This window comes from Leucoraja erinacea, chromosome 11 (assembly GCF_028641065.1).
Source record: "Leucoraja erinacea ecotype New England chromosome 11, Leri_hhj_1, whole genome shotgun sequence".
In the NCBI taxonomy this organism is placed as follows: domain Eukaryota; kingdom Metazoa; phylum Chordata; class Chondrichthyes; order Rajiformes; family Rajidae; genus Leucoraja; species Leucoraja erinaceus.
This window is the reverse complement of record NC_073387.1, coordinates 50067000-50083537: the sequence shown is the minus strand read 5'-3', so window position 1 is coordinate 50083537 and position 16538 is coordinate 50067000. Positions and strand designations below refer to the sequence as shown.

General features: G+C 46.4%; 1 protein-coding gene across 3 annotated transcripts in view; it reads left to right on the top strand.

The window, feature by feature from the left end:
• jade2 (jade family PHD finger 2) overlaps positions 1 to 16538 on the top strand; it is a 152854-nt gene that overhangs the window by 7454 nt on the left and 128862 nt on the right. For all 3 annotated transcript variants that reach the window (XM_055643236.1, XM_055643235.1, XM_055643234.1), the window contains 2 exons: positions 6159 to 6294; positions 9745 to 9819. In XM_055643236.1, coding sequence (XP_055499211.1) covers positions 6279 to 6294; positions 9745 to 9819 — 91 coding nt within the window. In that variant the 5' untranslated portion in view covers positions 6159 to 6278. The remainder of the gene's footprint in view (positions 1 to 6158; positions 6295 to 9744; positions 9820 to 16538) is intronic.

The window sequence follows — 16538 nt, the reverse complement described above, 5'->3', positions numbered from 1 at the left end:
TTTCTACACAAAAAGGGCTGTGGGTGTATGGAACGAGCTGCTGGAATAGTCCCTGTCTATCAACTATCACAACTTTTAAAGACCATCTGGATAGGCACATGGATAGGACAGGTTTGGAGGGATAGATAGGGAAGACAATTAGATTTTTTTTCTCCCAGACTGGAGGGCATCGCTTTAAGGTGAGAGAGGCAAGGTTTAATGGCAATGTGCAGGGGAAGAGAGTGGTGGGTGGGTGGAAAATGCTGCCAGGGGTGGTGGAGGTGGAGGTAGATCCAATTGGGGCATTGAAGAGTCATTTAGATAAGTACATGGATATGCTGCATCGAGTGTGGCACTGACATTGTGGGCCGAAGGGCCTGTGCTGTACGGTTCCACGTTCATTACTCCAGCTACATTCAGGAAAATTGGGTCAACCTGCGGGCTCACCTGCGTTCTCACCGGAGCGACTGCAGGTTGCCACTGAAATGGTTATATTGTTGTAAAACCACTTCTGAATGTTGAGCCAAGTGGCGTACAAACCACAGGCCTGTCTTCTGTCAGCAATAGCAGATCTTCAGACTCTGGTCATGACTGTAGCCAGTTCTCACCTCTTCGAAACACAACCTCATTCCCCAATCCTATTTTTTTTTTTCCCTCTGCCTCTTCTTGTTTTTCCCACCCAGTCACCATTGGACTCGAGCAAAGTTCTACCCTTCCCTGGGTTGCTTTTGCTTACTTTCGGTTCGTGGGCTAAAGACATAAAGAGTCATACGGCACGGAAACAGGCCCTTCGGCCCAAGAAGCCCTGTCTAAGCTATAAAATTATGAAAGGACTGGACAAGCTAGATGCAGGAAAAATGTTCCCAATGTTGGGGGAAGTCCAGAACAAGGGGACACAGGTCTAACAGTAAAGGGGAGGCCATTTAAAACTGAGATGTGAAAATAACGTTTTCACCCAGAGAGTTGTGAATTTGTGGAATTCTCTGCCACAGAAGGCAGTGGAGGCCAAATCACTGGATGCATTTAATAGAGAGTTAGATAGAGCTCTAGGGGGCTAGCAGAATCGAGGGGTATGGGGAGAAGGCAGGCACGGGTTACTGATTGAGGATTATCACAATGAATGGCGGTGCAAGCTCGAAGGGCCGAATGGCCTCCTCCTGCACCTATTTATGTTTCTAAAGCTTTGCCTGCGTTTTGTCCATATCCCTCTCAACCTTCACTGTCCACATACATGTTAAGTGCCTTGGACTTGGACACGCAAGAGGCAGGAAACATGTTCCCGATGTTGGGGGAGTCCAGAACCAGGGGCTGCAGTTTAAGAATAAGGGGTAAGCCCGTTGGAACGGAGACGAGGAAACACTTTTTCTCACAGAGAGTTGTGAGTGTGTGGAATTCTCTGCTTCAGAGGGCGATGGAGGCAGGTTCTCTGTATATTTTCAAGAGAGAGCTAGATAGGGCTCTTAATAATCAGGGGATATGGGGAAAAGGCAGGAACGGGGTACTGATTGGGAATGATCAGCCATGATCACATTGAATGGCGGAGCTGGCTCAAAGGGCCAAATGGTCCACTCCTGCACCTATTGTCTATTGCCTTCTGTAGGAAGGAACTTGTCGAAGTGCCTTGTCACCTGCACAACCAGTAAAGACTAGGAGCAGGAAAATATAACCAAGACCACTCGCATAAGTAAAAATACCACAATGAGTGGTGCAAAAACAAATGTTTTAATACATTGTGACGTAAAGAAATAGATGGTAGATAAAAAATGTTGGAGAAACTCAGCGAGTGAGGCAGCACCTATGGAGCGAAGGAATAGGTGACATTTCGGGTCGAGACCCTTCTTCAGACCCTTTCTTCTCAAGAAGTAGATGGATTGCTAGCACACTTTTGATTGGCTTGAGTCAATTACTTCTTAATCAGGGGATACACAGAATTCTGCCAAATGAGCCTATAGGTGAAACTATTCTAAGACTAGCCGCTAAAGCAGATTCACTGCAGTGCATTGGATTTGAATGAAAGGCAGCAACTCTACCGCTGCACTACTGTGCCCTAAACTCTACTGCCTTGCCACCACTTGTAGAATCATTGAACACACACTGGGAAGCATGGTGGTGCAGGGGTAGAGTTGCTGCCTCTCTCCCTCTCTCCCTCTCTCCTCCTCTCCCCCTCTCCCCCTCTCCCCCTCTCTCTCAGATATGGGCCAAACATGGGCAAATGGGACTACCTTTGATGAGGTATCTTGGTTGGCATAGAAACATAGAAAATAGGTGCAGGAGTAGACCATTCGGCCCTTCGAGCCTGCACCACCATTCAATATGAGCATGGCTGATCATCCAACTCAGTATCCTGTACCTGCCTTCTCTCCATACCCCCTGATCCCTTTAGCCACAAGGGCCACATCTAACTCCCTCTTAAATATAGCCAATGAACTGGCCTCAACTACCTTCTGTGGCAGAGAATTCCACAGATTCACCACTCTCTGTGTGAAAAATGTTTTTCTCATCTCGGTCCTAATAGATTTCCCCCTTATCCTTAAACTGTGACCCCTAGTTCTGGACTTCCCCAACATTGGGAACAATCTTCCTGCATCTAGCCTGTCCAACCCCTTAGAATTTTGTAAGTTTCTATAAGATCCCCCCTCAATCTTCTAAATTTTAGCGAGTACAAGCCGAGTCTATCCAGTCTTTCTTCATATGAAAGTCCTGACATCCCAGGAATCAGTCTGGTGAACCTTCTCTGTACTCCCTCTATGGCAAGAATCCTCAGATTAGGAGACCAAAACTGTACGCAATACTCCAGGTCTGGTCTCACCAAGACCCTGTACAACTGCAGTAGAACCTCCCTGCTCCTATACTCAAACCCTTTTGCTATGAATGCTAACATGCCATTCGCTTTCTTCACTGCCTGCTGCACCTGCATGCCTACTTTTAATGACTGGTGTACCATGACACCCAGGTCTCGTTACATCTCCCCTTTTCCTAATCGGCCACCGTTGGATTCAGTCCATCTCATCAATGGACGTGATGGACTGAAAGGCCTGTTTCTGTGCTGTCGGATTATAAATGTCAGTGATGTATCTGAACCGCAACCTCTTGGCTAAACGGCTAGAGCCTAACTTATAAAATGATAGGCTTGTGCCAGAAAGTATATTTTGAGTGCATTTTTGGGATTGGGTTAACATAGGTTTTTCTGTAAACATAGTTTCGATCTTCTTTGTTTACTTTTGCCAACGTAGATGCAAATAATGAGAGGGGTTGCATAATATGTTTACTAATTATAATTCTCCTGCCAACAATTTCCTGAGCTTAATAAGACTCATTAAAAGATGCTGACACAACAGTCTCAGAGTAAGAACAACCTGGAACTTGGATGAATCACAAGGAACTACAAAATACCACCAGAGTGTAATTGATTCCCAACCACAATGTAATTCCTCCCCCCCCCCCCCCCCCCCCCCCCCCCCCCCCCAAACTACAAGAGCAATTGGTTGACAAATTGAGTTACAGTATTAAGATCTTCTTACAAGTTTTATTCATCAAAATGTCTGTGATTTTGACGAATGAAAACAAAGGCGGCACGCTGGTGTAGCGGTAGAGTTGCTGCCTCACAACGCCAGAGACCCAGGTTCGATCCTGACTACGGGTGCTGTCTGTGCGGAGTTTCGACGTTCTCCCCGTGACCACGTGTGTTTTCCACGGGCGCTCCAGGTTTCCCCCCCACACTGCAGAGATGTGCAAGTTTGTAGGTTAATTGGGTTCGGTCTAAAATTGTAAATGGTCCCTAGTGTGTGTAGGATAGTGCTAGTCCACAGGGATTGTTGGTCGGCGTGGACTCGGTGAGCCGAAGGGCCTGTTTCTGTGCCGTCTCTCAAAACTAAACTAAACTAAATGCAATATGTACATGGATAGGAAAAATTTGGAGGGATATGGGCCAAACGCACGCGGACAGGTGGGACCAGCGTACTTGGGGATCTTTGATTGGCATAGGCCATCGGGGCCGAAGGGCCTGTTTCCTTGCTCCATGACTATGACTCTACTCTTATAAGCGTCTCCCAGTCTGGTGGTACTTTTTGATTTACAATACTTTAAAATGGAAATATATAAATAGATGTCCACTTACTTCATGATGTGGTACTGTAGTGGAATTGCAATGCATGAACTTTGTGTCCCAGGTGTAGGAATCGTGTAGGAAAACAGTTCTGGCATTTTAAATGAATAGTGTAAGTGAATCGTTTGACTTTATCTCAGCAGACTGAATCTTTAACTATAACATATTTCCCTCTCATCCGTGTATCGCTGGTATAAGTTGCATTAATGAGACAGTGTTATATAAACGGGATTTCTGTTTTCTGATGGGACAATGTCATCCACTCCGACTATTTCATCGAAGAGTCAGTCCAAGTTGAAAATGGGACTTTTGTGCTCATGTCAAACAGCAGAGAGGAATTGTATTTCTCTCGCTGTCAATACTTGTTTGGCAAGTCCACCACAGAAGTCATACGCCTGGTCTCTGTCACCACAACAAACCTCACTCTGCTGTGACCCAACAGATCAATTTCTGCTGCAACTTAAATGGAGCAACGGCATTTGTGCAAGAAATAGTTTTCTAATGTTGCTACTGTTCTGAGATGCAGCGCGGAGACAGGCCCTTCGGCCCAGCGATCCCACGCCAGCCAATGATCACCCCCTGTACACTTGTTCTATCCTACGCACTAGGGACAATTTACAGAAGCAATTAACCTACAAACCTGTGTGTGGGAGGAAACCGGAGTGTTCGGGAAAAACCTACGCGGTCACGGAGAGAACGTACAAACTCCGCACAGACAGCACCCGTAGTCGGGATCGAACTCTGGTCACGGGCGTTGCAAGGCAGCAAATCAACGCTGCGCCACCGTGTCATTGTGCGTCAAACCCAGCTTTTACTACCCCCTCCCTGTCCATAAGGAAACTTTTTTCCATTTCCTTGAAATCCATTAATTTTGCCTCTTCAAGGTTCCAAGGTCAGTTTATTGTCACTTGTACCGGTTAAGGTACAGCGAAATTTGAGTTACCATACAGCCATACCAAGTGAAAAGCAACAAGACACAAACACATAAAAGTTAACATAAACATCCACCACAGTGGATTCCCCATTCCTCACTGTGATGGAAGGCACTAAAGTTCAATCTTCTTCCTCTTGTTCTCCCGCGGTCGGGGCAGTCAAACCACCCGCAGTCGGGGCGATCGAAGCACCCGCAGCCAACGATCGAAGCCCCCGTCGGGGTGATCGAAACACCCGCATCGAGGTGTTGAAACTCTCTCCGTGGCATGGAGCTCCCGAGTCGGTCTCTTCTTATCAGAGACCGCGGGCTTCACGGTTAAAGTCCACAGGCCCCGTGGTTGGAGCTTCGATCCCCGGCAAAGGGATCGCAAACTCCGTGATGTTAAAGTCCCGCAGACTCCCACGGCACGGCGGTCTCCGGGAAAGGCCGCCAACTCCACGATGTTAGGCCGCAGTGGGGGCGGAGATACGATACGGAATAAAATCTCATCTCCGTCGAGGTAAGAGATTGAAAAAAAAGTTCCCTCCCACCCCCACCTCCCACATAAAATTAACCAAGGAACACTAAAACATACTTTTTAACACATACAAAAAATAACAAAAAGAAGAAAGGACAGACCGACTGTTGGCGAGGCTGTTTGAGAAAGATTGCAAACCAGTACTGAATTGTAGGAGATTTGATGTCAATCCAATGTCAGATTTAGCTCTAACGGGCTAGCGGAATCAAGGGATATGGGAAGAAAGCAGGAAAGGGGTACTGATTTAGGATGATCATATTGAATGGCGGTGCTGGCTCGAAGTGCCGACTGGCCTACTCCTGCACCTATTTTATATGTTTGCGTATACACTGGGAACTTGGTCATCTCTGCTCCAACTTTAATGCACGAGACATCAAGGTTGAGATGCAGATTAATCGGGCTGATTTCATCAGTGTTTGGGTGTATGTTGCTGCAAGCTCCTTGTTTGTGTTCCAGCGCTGCCCACTTTAAAACAGCACAGTGAAACAGAAACATTAAGGGCTCTTTCGTTCTCACAGAAGACCATCTTGAAATCACTTGTATTTTCGATGCTTTGACTTCAGACTCTTTTGCACCTGGGTTTTGAAGGAAGATAACATGGTGATTTTTCTGTTCATATTTAGGTGTTTTGACATCCGTGGACACGTCTAATTAGCCGGAAATGCTGTCAACATTCGCAATACGCGATGTAGCTACTGGGCAAATGACCTGGCTAAACAGACACGTACTTTGAAAAAGACCAGATGATCGTATCACAAGGTAAGCACCACCTGCAGGTTCCCCTGTGAATCTACATATTAATCACAGTTCATATCTGTATCGCAACTGAGGAAGTATTCCTGTTATTGCATGGTTTACTTTTCTTCTATCACTCTAGCTTAGTTTGGAGATACAGCGTAGAAACAGGCCCTTCGGCAAACTGTCCGTGCTGACTAGCCATCGCCCAGACGCTAGATTTATCCGACACAATAGGGACAATTTACAGAGCTACATTTACCTACGAACCCGCCGCCTTTGGAGTGTGGGAGGCAACCGGAGCACCCAGAGAAAACCCACGCGGGTGATGGGGAGAATGTACAAGCTCCGTACAGACAGCACCCGTGGTCAGGATCGAACCCGGGTCTCTGGCGCTGTGAGACACCGTGCCGCCCTGTCTGTTGGCCAAGGTGTAATAACAACATGTTTTTACTGCAGTTTATAATGCACCAGGGAACCGGATAAACATCCCTGCTCGCAATATGTCTGTGATTATACTCGCAGCTTGGCCTCCGGTAACAATTTATGTAGACAGGCAGAACAGGAAGTGAACGGCCTGTAATCTAGTAACAGTTATATAAAAAAATAACGTATTATAAAGGTGGAATCAGTTATAGCTGGTGAGCAGTAAACAAGATTTGGGTGCTTCTGCCCAACTTTAGCAAGCAGGTCTGAATCAGCATCAATGGGATCATTTAATATGTAGGAAGGAACTGCAGATGCTGGGTTAGATCGAAGATTGACACAAAGTGCTGGAGTAACTCAGCGGGAGTCAGGCGGCATCTTTGGAGAAAAAAGATGGGTGACGTTTTGCGCCGGGTCTGGAGAAGGGGGTCCGACCCGAAACGCCACCCAGAGATGCTGCCTGACCTGCAGAGTTGCTCCAGCACCCAGCGTCTATCATGGGATTGTTTGTTCTATGCTCAAGATCAGTACAACATGGAGAAAAGAGGAGTGGTTAAGGGAGACGACTTCCTCAAACATGGATTTTATACCTATCATGAATTTATAGACAAAAGTAGATCTTTTGATTTTTTTTTTTGAGAAGTAGCGTGTGAACAGGGTAATGTCAGTGAAGATGTCACCTATGTGTGAAGGCTCTGAGGAGGCTGTCATCTGAAGAGCTTCCCAACTGGGTGTGAAACTTAATAATGCACACAATTTTTATGCCACTAAACAGCCGCAGGAGATGTGTAATATCAACCAAGTTGTCATCAGCGCTTGCAATGTTCAAATAACTCGAGACACTTTTTCTTTTAGACTATCGCATGCCTCGGCAAGGCCTGCAAGCGGAGAATTTCACTGTGACTCGTCACATGTGCCAATAAAGTTTTCATTCATTCATTCACCTCCCCCCCCCCCCCCCCCCCCCACCCCCCCCCCCCCCCGGCTGCGGGAGCCAAGATCGCCCCGACAACGGAAGCTTCGAGTGCCCTGAGAACAAAGAAGGGAAGAAGATTGAGCTGTTATTGCCTTCCATCACAGCGAGGAATGTGAGGGCCTCAGTCACTGTGGTGGATGTTCGTGTTAAAAATGTATCTTGTTGCTCTTTGTTGGTATTACTACAGCAAATCAAATTCCTCGTATGTTGCAAAACATTGTTGGCTAATAAATCACTCTTATGATTATGAGTGGAGCAGTCATATTCCACCCCAAGTTGAACTCCACCAACACCATCTGCATATTCAGCAGCAGCTTCCCCAAACAAACACTCCACTTGATCCTGTGAAAATTGGGCTGACAGAGGATATTGACACTGGGTCACCACCTACTTTGGACTGGTCCTTGATTTATGCTGGTGGCCTTGCCGAGGCAGCGTGAAGTGTAGACGGAGTCGAGGGAAGGGAGGTTGGTTTGCGTGATGGACTGGGCTGTGTCTACAACTCACGGCAATTTCTTGCAGGCTGGAGGAATGCCTCACTGATGCTGACGGAAGTAACTGTGAATTCAATGCAGTGCTTGTCCAGAAATCTCCGAGCATCTTCACCCTTCATAGCAAAAGGATTTGAGTATAGGAGCAGGGAGGTTCTACTGCAGTTGTACAGGGTCTTGGTGAGACCACACCTGGAGTATTGCGTACAGTTTTGGTCTCCTAATCCGAGGAAGGACATTCTTGCCATAGAGGGAGTACAGAGAAGGTTCACCAGACTGATTCCTGGGATGTCAGGACTTTCATATGAAGAAAGACTGGATAGACTCGGCTTGTACTCGCTCGAATTTAGAAGATTGAGGGGGGATCTTATAGAAACTTACAAAATTCTTAAGTGGTTGGACAGGCTAGATGCAGGAAGATTGTTCCCGATGTTGGGGAAGTCCAGAACAAGGGGTCACAGTTTAAGGGTAAAGGGGAAATCTTTTGGGACTGAGATGAGAAAAAAAATTTTACACAGAGAGTGGTGAATCTCTGGAATTCTCTGCCACAGAATGTAGTTGAGGCCAGTTCATTGGTTATATTTAAGAGGGAGTTAGATGTGGCCCTTGTGGCTAAAGGGATCAGGGGGTATGGAGAGAAGGCAGGTACAGGATACTGAGTTGGATGATCAGCCATGATCATATTGAATGGCGGTGCAAGCTCGAAGGGCCGAATGGCCTACTCCTGCACCTAATTTCTATGTTTCTATGTCTAACCTTTGTTGCTACCTGACCCGATCGGAAATCTCGGAATGTGTGCCCGAGTTTCTCAGTTCGTGTTGCGATCACCTCCCTCCCCATGAAGGGAGGCAAGGAATAAATGCGTCTCTTTCACTGTGATCTATTCTGAGCGGCGTGGAGCTGTCGAGCTCTGCTTTCAGCCAGAACAACTTCTGCTTCTCTACGGAAAAGAGAAGAAAGCTTTGCAGACAGAAGTTTCAGCTGCCCTGAGGCAAAATGATGACAGGAGAACGGCAGCACAGCTATAGGCCAGCAGCTCATCCACATAAAGAGATGTCTGTAAATTTGATTTGTGTTGAGTTTTTATTAACAGTTTACCAGACCTTGTGAATTTGCATATTTTATGGACTTAGAAACATAGAAAATAGGTGCATCGGTGATAGGAGCAGAATTAGGCCATTCAGCCCATCTACTCTACCATTCAATCCTGGCTGATCTATCACTCCCCCTCAACCCCATTCTCCTGCCTTCTTCCCATAACCCCTGACACCCGTACTAGTCAAGATTCTATCTATCTCTGCCATAAAAATATCCATTGACTTGGTCTCCACAGCCACGAAGTCCACAGATTCACCTCCCTCTGACGAAAGAAATTCCTCCTCTTCTCCTTTCGAAAAGGAACGCCCTTTTATTCTGATTTCCGCTTTAAGTCTGGGATACAAGTGAAGGTTGTTATGAGGCGTGTTCCCACTGACTCTAAACGCAACTCGCGTATGAATCGTGTTTCAAAGTGCCGTTTTTACCCAAAAGTGCAACTTTGTCAAATCCTGTATATCATAGACATTGTTTCCAACTTTACAGGTCTCCGGATGGATAATGAAATAATGAAACGGAGGAAATTTTCCTTCAGCAGTGAAGACTCGGACACCACTGACAGTAAGAGCCTCAATGCATGAATATAAATTACTTTTCATGAATGGATAATGAACGCCAAATTTTCGTAAGAATTGGTTGTTCTAGACTCTATACTTGTTTGTATAAATCCACAATATCTTACAAGCCTCTGTGTATACATTAGCGAACAAGTACAGCTCTCTAGTCTCTGACAGAAATGAATAACAATGATCATGAAGTATTTACTTATCAATGCGCTAAAATAGGTCAAATAATGATTTTTTGATAATGCCATTTCCTGGCAGTGGGCCTGTGTTTCTTTATACCTTGGTGACTCGAGTGTTTGTTTGGTTGGAGTCATAGAATCAAACAACGTGGAAACAGGCTCTTCGGCCTAACTTGCCCACAGACCAACATGTCCCATCCACACTAGTCCCACCTGCCTGCGTTTGGCTCACATCCCTCTAAACCTGTCCTTTCCATGTATTGTCTAATTATATCTTAAACGTTGCAATAGTACCTCCCTCAACTACCTCCTCCGGAAACGCTTTAAAAAAAGTTACCCCTCAGATTCCTCTTAAATTTTTCCCCCCTTCTCCTTAAATCTTGTTCTCGATTCCCCTATTCTGGGCATGAGACTGTGCGTTTGCCCGATCTATTCATCTCCTGATTTTATACACTTCTACAAGTTTGCCTCTTATTCTCCTGCAGTCCAAGGAATAGATTCCCAGCCTACTCAACCTCTCCCTATAACTCGGACCCTCTAGTCCTGGAAACATGCTCGTAAATCCTCTCTGTACACTTTCAGGCTGAATACCATCTTTCCTTTAACATGGTGCCCAGAACTGAACATGATACTCTAAATGTGGCCTCACCAACGTCTTATGCGAACTGCAATATGCCCTCCCAGCTTCTGTATATAGGACTCTTGACTGATCAAGGGCAATGTGCCAAAAGCCATTTTGACCATCTTAACTACCAGTGACGCCATCTTCAAGGAACTTGGTGTTTGTTAAATATTGTGGGAGTCTGCCTCAACCCTTCTCTCAGACAGTGTGTTCCACATTAAAAGCACAGGATGGAAAAAATCTTCTTCAAGCCTCCTCTAAACCTTTCACTCAACCGATACTCGCTGATTTTATGCAGCTTGGCCACAGGTACTGGTCTATGCCACTCTGAATTTTGTATACTTCCATGAAGTCTTTCTTTGGACTCCTTCACACCAGAAAAACAAACTCAGCCTATCCATTCCCTGTAAATGAAATGCTCCACCCTAGACAACATTTGTATAGCACGTTTCAAAACAACTCACGTTGACCAAAGTGCTTCACATCAGTGCAGGTACTAATTGGATACATACATCGGTAGACAGACCTAACAATACATACATAAACTGTTTACACTGCCCCCTCCGAGGGGCTCAAAAACACTAGGGAGTAGAATAGGTTTTGAGTCGTTACTTGAAACATTGAAACATAGAAATTAAGGGCAGGAGTGTGCCCTTCGAAAAGCCGCCATTTTGACCATCTGATCATCCAACTCAGTATCCCGTACCTGCCTTCTCTGACGCCATCCCCTTAGCCAAGGCCACATCTAACTCCCTCTTAAATATGGCCAATGAACTGGCCTCAACTACCCTGTGGCAGAGAGTTGCAGAGATTCACCCCTATCTGTGTGAAAAAAGTTCTTCTAATCTCAGTTTTAAAGGATTTCCCCCACCTTAAGCTGTGACCCCTTGTCCTGGACTTCCCAGGATCGGGAAAATCTTCCTGCATCTTCTGTCAACCCCTTAAGAATTTGTAAGTTTCTATAAGATCCCCTCTCAATCTTCTAAACTCTAACCGATACCAAGTCTATGATTTTATGACAGCTGACATGGAATCAGTCTGGTGTACCGTCTATGCACTCCCTCTATGGAATAATTTCCTCAGATTTCCAAAATGTACACAGTACTCCAGGTTGGTCTCACCAAGACCCTGTCACTGCAGTAGAAAAAAACAAATCCTTGCAATGAAAGCTAACTATACCATTCGCTTTCTTACTGCCTGCTGCACCTGCATCCACCTTCAATGACTGGTGTAACATTACACCCAGGTCTCGCTGCATCTCCCCCTTTATCGGCCACCATTTTAAATAATAGTCTCACGTTGACCAAAGTAACTTCACATCGGTGCAGGTACTGCATCTGCCAAACATTGCCCACTCACCCAGCCTATCCAAGTCACCTTGCAGTCTCCTAGCATCCTCCTCACAGCTAACACTGGCCCCCAGCTTAGTGTCATCCGCAAACCTGGAGATTTGCCTTCCGCCCTCATCCGATCATTAATATAAAAATACTGGGGTCCCAGCACTGAGCCTTGCGGTACCCCACTAGTCACTGCCTGCCATTGTGTGTGACTTAAAGGAGGTGATGGTGGGGGCAGTTCTGATGAGGAGCGGGATGCTATTCCACAGTTTAGGTGGAATAAACCTAAACCGCGGTCACCCCTGAGCTTAAACCTAGACCGCGAGATATTGGGGGGGGGACCCGTTAAGGGCTGTGTAAACGTATAAGAGGAGCTTGAAGTTGATTCTGTACCGAACTGGGAACCGGTGGTGAGAGGCCAGGATCGGGGTGATGTGGTCCTTTTTCCGGATACCCGTCAGAAGCCTCGCTGCGGCATTTTGGACTAATTGCAGACGGGACAGGGATGATTGGCTGATGCCGGTGTATAGGGAGTCGCAGTAGTCAAGGCGGGAGGAGATGAATGCGTGGATGATTTTTTTTTCAAGGTCGTCGAATTGGAGGAATTATTTGATTTTAGCTATTGTACGAAGCTGGAAGAAACCAGCTTTTACCACAGAGTTGACTTGCTTGTCAAACTTGAATGCAGAGTCAAACATCACGCCAAGGTTATTGACGTGCGGTTTGACTAAGGAGGTCAGGCTTCCAAGTTGCCTGATCAGGTCGGAGGGGCCGAGCAGGACGACCTCAGACTTGCTCTCGTTAAGTTGGAGGAAGTTCTGAGCCATCCAACATTTTAAATCATCAAGGCAGTGCATGAGGCTGTTTAAATTAGACCAGTTGTTGGGTTTCAGGGGGAGATAGAGCTGTGTATCATCTGCATAGCAGTGGAAAGAAATGCCGTGCCTTTGAAGGACTTGGCCGAGGGGGAGCATGTAGAGAGAGAAGAGAATGGGGGCCAAGGATGGAGCCTTGTGGAACCCTGCAGAAAAGGCTAGCTGGGGAAGAGAAAGAATTGCCTATGTTAGTAGAGAAACTCCTATTTTTTAGGTAGGAAACGAACCAGCTCAGGGCAATGCCATCAACACCAACCCCGTACCCCGGAGACGGTCAATTGGGATGGTGTGGTCCACTGTATCAAACGCTGCGCTGAGGTCGAGAAGGAGCAGGATAGCACAGTCGCCGGAGTCGATGGCAAGAAGCAGGTCGTTGTGTACCTTCAACAAGGCAGGCTCTGTGCTATGGTGGGCCCTGAAACCTGATTGGAAACTTTCCAGGATGGGATTTTGTAGATAAGGCATTAGTTGGTCTAGAATGACCTTTTCAAGGACTTTTGAAAGGAAAGGCAGTTTGGAAATAGGTCTGTAGTTACTAGGCAAGGTTGGGGTCTAGGTTAGGTTTTTTCAGGAGTGGCTGGACCACCGTGTGCTTGGAACAGCGCCAGTGACCAAAGAACTGTTGATGATGGAGAGGATACTGGGACCGACTGTTGCAATGGCATCCTTCAGAAGGGCGGTGGGTATAATGTCAAGGGGGCAGGTTGCAGGTTTCATAGTGTGGACCGGCTTTACAAGGGAGGAGAGAGTAACAGGTTGGAATTTAGTCTAATTTAGAAGAACAGACCAAAGAGACAGCTAGGTCACGGGTGGGAGGAGAAATATCCGTTCTGATGTTCTCAACTCTACTGGGCATAAAAGTAGAGAATTCTTCGCCGGGGACTCAGCTAAGCTGGTACTGGGGACAGGACATATGACAGAGGTAACAGTGCTAAATAGGACCTTGGAATTTTGAGCGTTTTTGGAAATAAGGTCGGAGAAGTATTGTGATCTCACAGACTTTACTGCTTCCTGGTATTTGAGAAGATTGTTTCTCAGAAGTTCGAAGGAAATTTGAAGCTTATCATATTTATACTTCCGTTCCGGTTTTCTGCACTCTCTTCTCAGGGCTCTCTGGAGGGAAGGAATGGGTGACGTTTCGGGTCGGGACCCTTCTTCAGACTGATGTCAGGGGAGTGGGAGGTACAGAGATAAGGAAGTGGGGGGTGTGAAAACAGGACAAAGGGAATGGAGAATAGATCATTGTTAGTTAAGGGGGAGGTAACAACAAAGCAAACAGAGATAAAATGTAGTCAGAGACAGTAAGACTGGGGTCGGAGAACTCCTGTTGAACCTTTTGTCCACCAACACCCTTCCTGTAATATGGTGATCAGAGCTGCACTCAGTCCACCAATAGTGGCCCAACCAAGGGTTTAAGTTGTATCAACTTAATAATTCTGTTTCCCGGCACTTGACCTGTGGTTCTTTATTCCTCAGTGATTCAAGTGTTTCAAAATCCAGTCAATGGGTCGTACAGCGTGGAAATCGCCCACACCGACCAACATGTCCCATCAACACCAGTCACACCTACCCGCGTTTGTCCCATATCTTGCTCTTGTATTCCATTCCCTGCCTAGTAAGAGGCCCTTTTAACCATCTTATCTACCCATGCTACCACCTTTTAAGAGATCCTTGGACTTGTACACTAATGTCCCTCTGTCCCTCAGTTACTTGTAGGAACCTGCCATTCATTGTGACTATACAAAAATGCTGGAGAAACTCAGCGGGTGCAGCAGCATCTATGGAGCGAAGGAAATAGGCAACGTTTCGTCCCGAAACGTTGCCTATTTCCTTCGCTCCATAGATGCTGCTGCACCCGCTGAGTTTCTCCAGCATTTTTGTGTACCTTCGATTTTCCAGCATCTGCAATTCCTGCTTAAACAAAATTCATTGTGACTAATCTGCTTTATTAGTGCACCACCTCACATCTACCTGGAGTAACTCCACGCTGTCCCTGCTCTGACCATCGTACAACTTCGTATTGTTCTGGAGTTTAAGAATATGCTCCTCACTATCAACAACTCTGTCCATTTTTGTGCCATCTGCGAACTTGCTGTTTATGTCTGCAGCACTAGCTCTGTTTCGTTTTTCAGTTTACAGATACAGAGCGGAAAAAGGGCCCACCGAGATGGCGCCGACCAGCGATCCCCGCACACTAATGCCCCTGTCCCACTTGGGGAAACCTGAACGGAAACCTCTGGAGACTTTGTGCCCCGCCCTAAGTTTCCGTGCGGTTCCCGGAGATTTTTGCCAGTCTCCCTACCTGCAACCTCCGGGAACCGCACGGAAACCTTGGGTGGGCCGCACAGTCCCCAGAGGTTTCCGTTCAGGTCTCCCAAGTGGGACAGGGGCATTACACAATCCTACACACACTAGGGACAATTTACATTTATACCAAGCCACATAACCCACAGACCTGCACGTGTGTCCTTGGAGTGTGGGAGGAAACGGAAAATCCACGCAGGTCACGGGGAGAATGTACAGACAAGCACCCGTAGTCAGGATCGAACCCGGGTCTCTGGCGCCGTAAGGCAGCAACTCTACCGCTGCGCCACCGTGCTTCCCTAATATGAAAAAAAAAAAACAGCGTGAGTCCCAGCATCAGTCCCGGTGGTACCTCTATGATTACAGATCATAAGTTATAGGAGCAGCATTAGGCCATGTCACACTTCACCTCCACTTATCGATCCAATTTTGGTACCAGTTTGTCAACTCCACTTGAATTCCGTGCACTCTAATCTTTAGGCCCAATCTTCCACATCAGACCTGGTCAACGTTCTTCCTGAAGTAAGTGTAGATGGACTGCCCCAACCGCACTGCCATCATCAATATGCATTGTTATCCCTTCACAAAACACAAACAAATTGCTCAGACACAACCCTCCCCCTTGCAAAATCACGATATTTTGATCAACCTCTGCCTTCCCAAACGTAGATGAATCCAATCCCCTCAATGTTAATGTTGTGTTGAATCAAGGAGGGTGATTCAATTGTCGGCCATGCCAAAATGTCATAATCAGCTCCGCATCACATATTCTGGCAAAGAAACACAAACTGTAATATCAATATTATCTTTTAATATTTAAGAAGTTGACACCAAAGCAAAAAGTGATAATTGAAGAAGCGATTTTCAATTAGACGTTGGCACTGTGACTGCACACTTGGAGAATGATGTCCCAGGTCACGGAGTTGGCATTCCGATGTTCTGCCACTTGCTTTCACTTGTAGTTCTCACTGCATTAACTGGCAGTCTTCATGGAACACAGACCAGTACAGTGCAGGAACAGGCCCTTCAGCCCACAATGTCCATGCTGGACATCATGCCAAGTTAATCTAATCTCCTCTGCCTGCACCTGATCCAAATCCCTCCATTTCCAGCATATCCATAAGGTCATAAGTAATAGGAGCAGAATTAGGCCATTCGGTCCATCAAGTCTAATTCGCCATTCAATCATCTATCTCTCCCTTCTACAGTTCCTTGACCATCGTCTGCTTTGATCTGTTTTCACACCTTACCCTTCCATATCTCTAGCCTCCCTCTCCCCGGACTCTTCAGTCTGATGAAGGGGTCTCAACCCGAAACGTCCCCTATTCCTTTTCTCCAGAGATGCTGTCTGACCCGCTGAGTTACTCCGGCTTTGTACGTCTTTCTTCGGTTTAAAC